General features: G+C 37.0%; 2 protein-coding genes across 2 annotated transcripts in view; one reads left to right on the top strand and one right to left on the bottom strand.

Moving 5' to 3' along the window:
• The window catches only part of LOC105560174, a 20816-nt gene extending 11863 nt beyond the window's left edge, over positions 1 to 8953 (bottom strand). Inside the window, exon 1 of the mRNA XM_012009050.1 lies at positions 8707 to 8953. The gene's annotated coding sequence lies outside the window, so the exon portion shown is untranslated. The remainder of the gene's footprint in view (positions 1 to 8706) is intronic.
• On the top strand, positions 6802 to 7836 carry LOC105560177 (the record flags this gene model as incomplete). The annotated part of the gene is made up of 2 exons (XM_012009054.1): positions 6802 to 7343; positions 7708 to 7836. A coding segment is annotated over one exon (540 nt), but the record flags the coding sequence as incomplete, so codon positions are not given.
• Positions 8954 to 11210: the final 2257 nt, after the last annotated feature.

The raw sequence follows: 11210 nt of genomic DNA, 5'->3' as shown, positions 1-11210 counted from the left end.
ACGCTAGAAGAAAAGATTTATGATCAAGCCCACGATCGACCTACCCACACCATTGTCATTTCAAGACCTGTATGGTTATATTCGGAAACATCACCCGAGTGTTCCCATGTATCATATTTTATCCTTGTTGTTCACCGAATATTAAACAAGGATAAATGATGCATGTAGCAGTCAGGTGAAGTTTCTGAACGCAGCCTATGTAAGACCGTGGTTCGTTGTTTCCGAGAGCGTATCCCTAGCCTGGACCTGGACGAAAGCAGTTTATGAATCCATTAAGACCGAAAAATGAATCCTTATAGTGCTCCATTAGAATACTATCTAAAAATTATTTGTGATTCATTGCAAATTCTTATGGAGTATAATAAGAGTCCTTTTGGTATGCGAAAAAGGGCTCCAAATTGGTGACATAAAAGTGAGTTCTTTTGGAACTCTTAAGAATACATTTAGAATAGAAATGGGACAGATAAAGAATTCATTTCATAATTTGGGAATTCAAAAAGAATTCTTTTTGGATTCTTTGTGCTATCTGGGTATACAAAACTTATTTTAGCTTGGTAAGATAATATCTGTACCCGAGGATCGAACTGTTGTAAACTGTTACATAACATTTCACACATTTATACAAAAGAGCCAAAATTATCTTGCATTTCTGTGAGGTGTCTTTTATGTATACAGGGTGTCGGATTCGATTTGGACCACTCCAAAGATTATAGTAGATTGGGTCAAACTGAGAAGAAAAGTTATATAACATTTTACAAAATCTCTCAAGATCAGATAGCGAGAGGTTGAGTCACGCATCGATCGATGAGAGACGGCGGCGAGCGGGCAGCGGTGAGCGACATATGACACCGCGCCGAGAAAGTTTTTCTGGTGGTAGGAGAATAATACACCATTTTGCATGTCTGCCGAGTCCGGCCTTCAGCTCCTCCGTGCACTTATTGGCTCAGACGTTTTTCTTAATTACGCGATAATAATTACGGATTTTATAAAATGGTATATAACTTTTCTTCTCAGTTTGACCCAGTCTACTATAATCTTTGGAGTGGTCCAAACCTGTATACGAGGTGTGTCCCAAAAGTATCCGACCTCTGTATATGTATATCTTTATCCTTGGGCATCCTATTGTGGAAAATAGGTATTCGGTATTTAAGGTGGACCTTTAGAAGTACCTCCACCAAGCGGCACGACCCAACAGCTGTTCAGTCGGCAACGGTACGCAGTTGTGCCCCACCAACACATAAACGTTATACACGTTTCAGGAACGTTCGAACGTTTTCGTTCACCAATCGTGCAAATGTCCACCGAGTCAAACGTTTGCTCATCGTTTGGTTATTGCGAAAACGTTTTACGAACGTTTGTCACATAACGTTTCTTGGAAACGTGTTTCACAAAAAATAAAACATATAGACTAGAATTACATCGAATCATACAAAACTGTTTCAGTCAAAAATCTTCAGACAAAAAAATTTTTAATTTTTATCTTAAAAATGTTAAGTCCGTGTCACATTACGGCTGCGTTCGGGGAGACGCTATTTAGCGCTATGAGCATATGTACTCTGTCCTTGTTCAACGTTCGCAAGTAATAAGGATAGAGCACGCTCATAGCGCTAATATCTCCCCGAACGCAGCTTACGTATTGCGGATGCGGATCTTAATTCAGCCAATCAAAGACAGCTTCGGATCTGATTGGCTCAATTCCGATTCGCGATTTACAATTCGCAATACGTATAGTGTGGCATGGATACGCCCTCTATGCAGGGAGAAGAAGCAAGGTTAGGATCTCAACGTTTCTGAAACGTACATGCAACGTCTTTGAACTTCTTGTTCCACAAGACGTTCAGGTCGTTAGAGAAACAAACCATTCGGCAGGTTGACAAACGAAAAGCGGGTTTTAAACGTTTATATAACGTTTATGTGTTGGTGGGGTGTGAGCGTCGAAAATTCCGAGCGTCGCATTTCACAAAATTCGTTCCATGAGTGCCTACGGAAGAACAAAGGAATTCTCGAGGTCAAATTGTCAAAGACATCCTGGGGTTTATCAACAAAGATCCTAAGTTGCTTAAAAGAGTGCCAAGTTTTTGGCAAAATTTAATACAAATTCTCTGCTCGACTCGTTCAGTCATTGTAAAATGCGACGCTCGGAATTTTCGACGCTCACACAACTGCGTACCGTTGCCGACTGAACAGCTGTTGGGTCGTGCCGCTTGGTGAGGGTACTCCTAAAGGTCCACCGTAAATACGGAATATCTGTTTTCCACAATAGGATGCCCAAGGATAAAGATATGTGCAGAGGTCAGATACTTTTAGGACACACCTCGTATTTTGCTTTATGTAGAAACGTAAACTTTATGTTCCTTGAACACTTAAAATTATGATTTCTAAAAGGCCCTGTTTTAAAACGTGTTTGTTTAGAAAACATGAAACTAACATGTGCAATCTGAATTTCATTACCGAACCGAGTGGACTCGACTGTTTCTATGTAACTCTATCGCTGTAGTATCTAGCTAATAAAATCTGTTCTAAAACATCTTTTCCGATCGATAAGTTTAGGAATATTAAATTTAAAGTTATGTTTAGATAACATTAGAAATTGTAAAGTAATAGTGAAGTAAAAGACGAAAAATAAAGATTGCAATGAATTCAATGTCCATTAATAAATTTATATCGACCGCATATTTGCATTAAAATCGTATATTATAATATATTTTATGCCTACTGCTTTCTCACTCTCGAACTTCCGGCTTTACTCTGCAGACCAGAATGAATGGTCTATGCACATGTCGTTAATTTTGCCGTATAAGACTATTTCTATCTACTACTCTGGGAAAAAAAAGTCAGTTACAATCCATTTTGGGGCCCACAATTAGTAATCGAATTATTTAGATTGTTCGTAACTCTAATCTTTTACGAATTTTATCTCGCGTAACTAAAAATCACAATTAGCCGTTCTATCTATAACCAAGATATTAGAGTAATACTAATCAATTCTCTCAATTAGTTCTGTCGATATTCAGTAACGCAAAGATAATTTTCACTTAAGTGCCGATATGTTAAGTTGCTTAACTACATCAAAAAACGGTCAAAATTTTTCCCAGAGTAGAGTTACGAACAATCCAAATAATTCGATTACTAATTGTGGGCCCCAAAATGGGTTATAACTGTTTTTTTTTCCCAGAGTAATAATACTTATATTATGCACACACATACCGAACAAGTAAATTTATATTAGACAATAAAATAATTATATAATAATATAGTGGCAACAACCAGATGTGCCTAACAATACCCGAAATATTTAGAATACCTAAGTTATTGCCAAGGTATCGCAAATTTATTGCGAATTTATTGCTACATGTCGGCGAAAGGAGCGAAGATTGCGTATTAAACGAGCTAACTGTACTGCGATCTAGAAACGCGGTCGTAAACGCGGCTCGGAATTTAGTCTAGTCGACACAACTTGTGGCTCGCAACTCGCAAGTGCCGAACGGAAAGAAACAGAACGGAAGTCAACCAAGCTTAACAATAGGCAACGGACCCACCAAAATAGATATCGAAATGTGGGTGGCAACCTGTTGGAAAGTCTTCAATGCGTAACTCGCGTTGTTAACTATTGTCACGCAAATAATTATTAATGCTGCAATTCTGAGTAAAATCGCAAGACTTGTAAAACGCATAACTGGTTTTTATGAGCCAGCTATAAATAAAACGAAACTACGAAGAATTAAAGGAACATCCTGTCCCGCTCCAGACGTAGAATCTCCGATTCCCTCTAGTAGATACCCGTTCGAGTGTGACAAAACAGGGTGGGATAAACCACGGTATGATGGCCGTAGTTTTTTTAAAAGCAAGAAACATACCGTTACTTTTATTATTTGTAAGCACATTATTTCTTTGAAGCTTAAAGTGTTGCTATTAATCTCTATTAATGCTATTAATCAACACTAAAGAAAGTATACTTTGTAGAAAATTTATATTATTAAAATGTTACAACATGACAGCATTACTTGTGATCATCTTTTCAGATGATAAATCGTTTCACGTAAATAAAGAAAAGAAAAGGCATAGTATCATGGAATAGAAAATAAAGAAAAATGGTGACAGAAATGAAAGTCATAGGTCGCACTATAATTTACATATCCTTGGTACGTGTCTAATTGATTAGCTTAACTGTAATTTATTCAATTCTGTTAGAAAAATTGAATTGCAAAAATTCAAGCAGGCATATGTGAAATCATCATTTTTAAACTTAACAAAATTATTTTTACAGCATCCCAGACAACATTATGTCGTCTTAAAAACACCTTTTAGACGTCTTAATCTTTCAAAATTTTTAGAAAGACTTCTTTTTGACGTCTTGTGTCCCGATTTTCAACGTCTTTTAGACTTGCCTTAGAAACGTCTTTTAGACACACGTCTCACACATCTTAGAGACTTTTTTAACACGACTTAAAGATATTTTTAAGACGTTTTGGAAATATCTTAAAGACATTTTAAAGTCGTTTGGAAGACATCTTCAAGACGATTCTAAAACGTCTTTGAGACATGTAAGTATAAGACATATTTATCACATTTTTAATTTTTGTGTTTTTAGGGTAAACTTATTTCAGAACAGCACCTATTTCGAAACACTTACAATTAGTTTTCTCGTAACATAATATTTTCATGTTGGTGGCAAAGAGTTTTCATTTATAATGCTGATCAAAATTCGACATTATACGTGACAGCTAACACGAGAAAAATTAAAGCTTCCCGAAATTAAGTGCTATTCCGAAATAGATTTGCTTACCCCCTCGCTAAACATGTAACCTTCTGGTAACGTCACATTTCGACTGTAATTCAGCAAAGGACCCTGCCATAATCTTATGGGAATTGGGTTTCTGTGGAATTGTCTTAAATTTTGATACGTGTAGTCCTCCTCATCCTGAATAAATGTCTCTATAGGCACAACCCCTGGAATTCAACCCTTCAACTGTTGTCTGAAACGTTTTTTCTGCGATCAAAAATATAAAAATTATTTGGGGGGACATTAAATTGGGGCCAGCCTTTCAAAATCTTTCATTTACGATTGAACGTGCCGTACTGCAGAGCTATACTTTTTTATCCACATATATTCGCGTTGATTCAAAATGGAATATGTAGCTTGGAGTGTTATTCGTCAAATAATTCAAAAATTGGCTGCAGAGAGCTGCAGATGACGATTACAACTAACCTTCCCACACAGCAAAACAAGTTTCAGAAAGCTTTCCGAAAGATAACTTGGAAATTAATATTGAAATGTAAAATTGAAATCATTCAGAAATATTTTTGAAATGTTTCATCAAAATCACATGTCATTGAAAGCTTTCCAAAAGATACCTTGGAAATTAATACTGAAATGTAACATTGAAATCATTCAAAAGTATTTCTGAAGCATTTAAGAGATATTTTCGAAGCATTTAAGAAATATTTCTGAAGCATTTCAGAAATATTTCCGACGCATTTCAGAAATATTTCCGAAGCATTTAAGCGATATTTCTAAAGCATTTCAGAAATATTTCAGAAACATTTATGATATCTCATCTACGCGGACATTTCATGTATCTGAACCATGTCTGAAATATTTTTTTGAAAGGTTTCATATTTCATTGACAGCTTTTTGAGAGCTTTCTGAAATATTTCGGTGCTGCGTGGGTTATCTCGAGCGGTGCATCCGTGCACAGGTGCACAGGTAGGCGCGCAGCTGGGTATTTGGGGTCCGACGTAAATTCCGCTACTTTTGCAGCACGATGTGGTCGGAGAGGGGATAACGCACACAAGCGAGCAGCCGTATCCGTGTGCGCCCGGCGCATGCCCGGCGCGGCGCCGGGCGCACACGGATACGGCTGCTCGCTTGTGTGCGTTATCCCCTCTCCGACCACATCGTGCTGCAAAAGTAACGGAATTTGCATCGTCCGACCCTCGCTGCGCGCTAACCTGTACCTGATATAATGGTGAGGTTGAAAGAATGTTGTGTGTTGTAATTTTTTTTACGTCTATACTATACACCGGGTGTTCGAATACCTTAGAAATTTGTTTCTGCAGGGTGACTACAATTGTGATTAGTTAAATTATATTTGTATTTCAGGGTCAAATATCGGGAGTGTAGTATACATTCGAAGACGTTATAAGGACATCTTTTTGACAATGTCTTAAAGAAATTTTTTTCTGACGTCTTACGGACGTCTTTTAGTAAAATCTTAAAGACGTCTCTTGTAAGACGTTTTTAAGACGTCGTCTCAACACATATGTTGTCTGGGATAATTATCAAAAATCTGTATAATTACAATATAATTGTGAATAGTATCTCAAAAACGAAATTAATGTACTATCCCAAACAGCACCAAGTTGACTATTAATTGACTGTCAGTCGGCAGCAGAAGTCTAAAGTCGACTTCACAGTCAGGCTAAATGTCAACTTATAGTCAACTAATAGTCGACAAATGACTCGACTATAGTCGGCTGTCAGTCAGCCAAAAGTCGACTTAGAAGTCGACTTTATGGCGATCAGAAGTCAACTTTTAGTCAATTTTACGTTATTTATATTAACTACTAAGTGTTTAATAGTCACATCTTGAAAACCTGATTGATTAAAGTTTTTATATTTTAATTGTATAATATTTACAATATATAATAAAATTATATTGATCAAGTCTTTGAAAATGCTCCAATTAAACTTAAGGGGTTGCACGCACCACTTTAGAAATTTCAAAAAATCGAAAAAATTTTTATTCGTTTAAATTATAGTTCATAGTCTTAAAAATAAAGTTTTTTGTCGGAATGTAAAATTTGAATTATTTACGACTGTACAGCCGATTAAAGGGAAGCGCGCCGGTGCGCCACAGGCAGACTTCGAACGGTTCGGAGCAGCTGACACAATACACACACAAACCGCCTCTCAAACAAGAGGTTTTTAATTATATCAAGCCCATTTATGAAAATTTAAGTAACGACGAATTATTAGAGCGTTGCTTAGGAGGCTTCACACAAAACGAAAGCTTCAACTCTGTCGTATGGACGATGGCACCGGAAGCAACGTCAAGTGGAAAAACAGTTCTGGATATGGTAGCGGACATTGCAGTTTGCAATTTTAACGACGGGTTGACAAGCATAATGGAAATAATGCAGGTTTTACATATGCCTATAGGCACGAATTGTTATAATTTCTGCGCGCAGACGGACGCTCGACGCGTCATGGCAGCGGAGCGCTCCTTGACTGACGCGGCAAAAGAGGCTCGGAAAGCCTTAACATCGAACAGAAAAGAGGCAGAGAAAACTGAAGTCGACGTAGAAGGACAACTTTATGACGCAGGAATCGCAGACTAAAGGTAATTTTTCAATTTCTTAATTTTATACACGAAATATTGTTACGTAAAACTTTAAACGCGTTTTTCTCAGAATGACATTTTTTAAATCGGCGTGCAGCATAACTTCTACAATTTTTATCCGATTTACTTAAAATTTGGAGGAGATCTTCTTATCTAAATTATTTAATGAAATAAGTAGGGATTTTGCGATATATTAAAAATTGTCTTTGTTACGGATATTTTTATACTAAATTTTTAGGTAAAAAATGACGTTTTTTTTCAAATGTTCGCCATTTTGTCAAAAAACCATATTTCAAAAAACCCCTACATATTTCATTAGTAAATACTGTGTAGAAAATAAAAAATTTTGGTTTTTTTGTTCTAGGTTCAACTGTTTTGCAGTTATGCTGCACGCCGATTTGACGTTCCTGAAAAACAAGCCTAAATGGATTAGCCCTAGTGACGTCATGTTATTTGAAAAAAAATAATATTTTTCGTGTTCTTAAATATATATGTATAGAATCATTACCTTTTTATAGATTTTTTATTTATTTAACCATTGTCTAAAAAAAAATCTTAAAAATAGCTGTTTTTCTACGGCTCTAAAGTGGTGTAACCCCTTAAATAATAATTATAACGAGCATATGTTCTTAATAAAAAACAGACAATAAACCAGAGTATATATTATATTATTTAATTATGCTTTTATATTTTTGACAAATTTGACAGGTTTTCTTGATTAACTTGTATTAATCGACACATTAAATCGTATTAATTCGGTAGCTACGCGAAAAATATGACTTATCTTATATCTAAATACGATTATCGTCTATCAGGAAGACACTGATAATTCACGAACAAGCAAGGAGCACGCATGTCACGACTATCGCGCTACACGCGGAGACATCGATTAGCCATATCGGTTCGACAGATTGACCAGAAAGATTGGCCAAAAAGATATTTTTTACACATTTTTGCACTTTGCCGAAAAAAATAAGAAAAAAGATGAAAAGATTTTTACGTCTTTCGGTGAGACGAAAAAATATTTTTTAGTTAATTTTTCGCTTTACCGAAAGGCGACTTTAAACTTCTTGAAAATGTCGACTTCAAAAGTTGACTTCAAAGTGACTAAAAAATGTCGACTATCAGCCGGCAAACAGTCATTTGTGCTATGTGGGATACTTGTAATATAGATAAATTTTTTAATATATGTAATATAGATATAGCTACGTTTGGTATTGCAAATCTAGGACGTCGGAGTGTTCCCTTGCATTAAAATGAGCGAGAGAGAAGAATGCGATAAAAAGATAGGAAGAACACTTCGACACTTCAGATTAGCAATGCCGAACGTAGCAAATATAAAAGTGCACACTCCTGTACTTACTTTTTCTTACGGGAGAGAAACCCGAGAGAACCGATGGTCCGTTCTGTGTGTAAAAATTAAACCTTGTGTCCACGATGAAATTTATGTGCTTTTATTTTGATTATATACTGAATCCAACACTTGGTGTTTAAACCCCTTCAAGCACTAAACTTTTGAAATTTTCGCGTGAAATTATACGGGACGAGGACCAGAATCGAACCAAGGATTTATCCTTACTCGTGTATACCAGTCACTCGCCTTAGATGGTAGAGTAGAGATCACTGACGCCAGTCGAGAACGTTTGCTTCAAGGCTACAGCGGTGGTGGGAAATAGGAGTGGGGATGATTCTTTCGGCCACGCGTGCGCGCACGGCCGAAAGAATCATCCCCACTCCTATTCCCACCACCGCTGCAGCGTTGAGGCAAACGTTCTCGGCCGGTATCAGTGGTAAAGATGCGAGCATTGAACTACTATATGATCACAGCGTTGGTGGGGATACATACATACTACATACGAGCTGCGCACGCACGTACACACATATGGCACGTAGCTTGTGTGCGGCACGGAACGATCCCCATCATATTTGGACCACCATGGTGGTCAGCGTTGCCAACTACTGAAAAAATAACCCGCTTTTGATTTGAAAATTCGTTAGAAAACCGCCAGATAAACCATATATGTATGTCAAGAATAAAAGAAGGATTAAGGCCAATATATTTACGAGCAATAAAACATTTTCTAGACTATTATATATTGTGATGTTTCCACAAATCTCTCAGATTCATACTCATTTCATCCAACGTTAATTTGCGATTATCACGGACAGTTTCTCCGATTTTTTTTCACAAGCGCGTCAATCAAGATCAATGGTCTTTCGTTTCTCTGATCGTCGTGAACACTTGTTCTGCCATTCTTAAATTCGCGACACCACTTATGTTAAACACATTCGAACGGTTCATACCTCCTTCGCCATAAACACTTTTAATCTCCTCGAAAATCTCAAACGGCGCTTTTCCCATTGCGAGAAGGAAACGGATCACGGCTCGTACCTCGCACTTGGCGGGAGATTGTAGAGACATGTTTTGCGCGTCAAGTTACTATGGCCACAGTTTTCGTCGTACTGAGCTGTTCCACGTCTTATTCTAATCGGGAGGGCTTCTACTACAACGCAGTATGACCACTTTTGTCAACAAAAATTCCCAACTGAATTTCGAGACATCCTGTATACAATTCTGAACACAATTTTCTAAAGCGAAAAATTATAATTAATGTAAAAATTTATGAATTATTCCTGTCTTAAATTTGTATCAAGTTTTTCTTGAATCCTTGGACATACTTTATACATTACTGTACTTTTAAAATCAGCATGACGACTTTTACAAAATTTTATATACTCTATATTACAATATATATGTACATACACGTTAGTTTTACAGAATCTCGCGGAACAATATTTTTGAATATCTACTGAAACTAACAGCAATTGTATGAAATATTTGTAATGAATTCAAATATGTGCGTCAGAGTTACAATTCTTTAATTTCGCACAAGGTATTGAAAATGATTCAGGTGATACTCGATTTCGGACAAGCGTAGATCTATTTTTTGTTTAACAATCAATATTGGGATATACTCTTCGTGAGTTTGAATTTTGCGAATAAATTTATATACCTAAAACATATTATATTAATGTTTATTAACAGAAAATAAATTGTTGTGACTATCAGAAGCCAACGAAATGCAATTTGTTATATGGACTACACAGTCGGTTCAATAAGTTCCAGGACTACCATTGTTACGAAATAAAATTCGTAACAATGGCAAAAAAAATTTATTAACACGTTAGTTTTCTATATACATCCCTTTCCTCGCCATATACTCGCGGTTCCATAGAGGCTCTGAAACGCCTTGACAAAATCTTCGAATGGAATGTTGTTTATAGTGGCTTTCACTGTCGCTTGAATCGATACCAGATACTCAAATCGCTCCCTCTTGAGAGCAGATTTGTGTTTGGGGAAGAGAATAAAATCCGCTTGGGGCAAATCAGGCGAATATGGGGGGTGTTCTAGGACTGTGATCCCTCTTTTGACCAAAAACTAACGCGTAAGGACGCCGGTATTGGCCGGTGCATTGTCGCGCAGAAGACACCATTTACCGAACTCGAAAAGTTCGGGTCGGTTACTACGAATTCTCGCGAGCAGGCGTTTGAAAACTTCCACATAGAGTGCCCTCGTCACAGTCTGGCCAGGGGGACGAATTTCCGATCAACATTTCCTTGCGAATGTGATGGCGGTTCTGAACAGCATTGTACGTGAAAATTTTTTCCAAGATATTCCAGAGCCTCTGGGCAAAGCCGCGATTGTCTGGCGAGGGAAGGGATACATGTAGAAAACTAACGTGTTCTTAATTTTTTTTTTGGCATCGTTACGTATTTTATTTCGGGGTATTCCCGGAATTTATTGAACCTTCTGTGTAGATAAAATTAAAGATCTTATTTATATTAGTTTGACATACGAATATATGT

The sequence above is a fragment of the Vollenhovia emeryi genome, unplaced genomic scaffold, assembly GCF_000949405.1.
Source record: "Vollenhovia emeryi isolate VEMERY1.0 unplaced genomic scaffold, V.emery_V1.0 DF939240.1, whole genome shotgun sequence".
Lineage (NCBI taxonomy): Eukaryota > Metazoa > Arthropoda > Insecta > Hymenoptera > Formicidae > Vollenhovia > Vollenhovia emeryi.
Note: the sequence above shows the minus strand (reverse complement) of the source record. Positions and strands in the feature narration are given on the sequence as shown.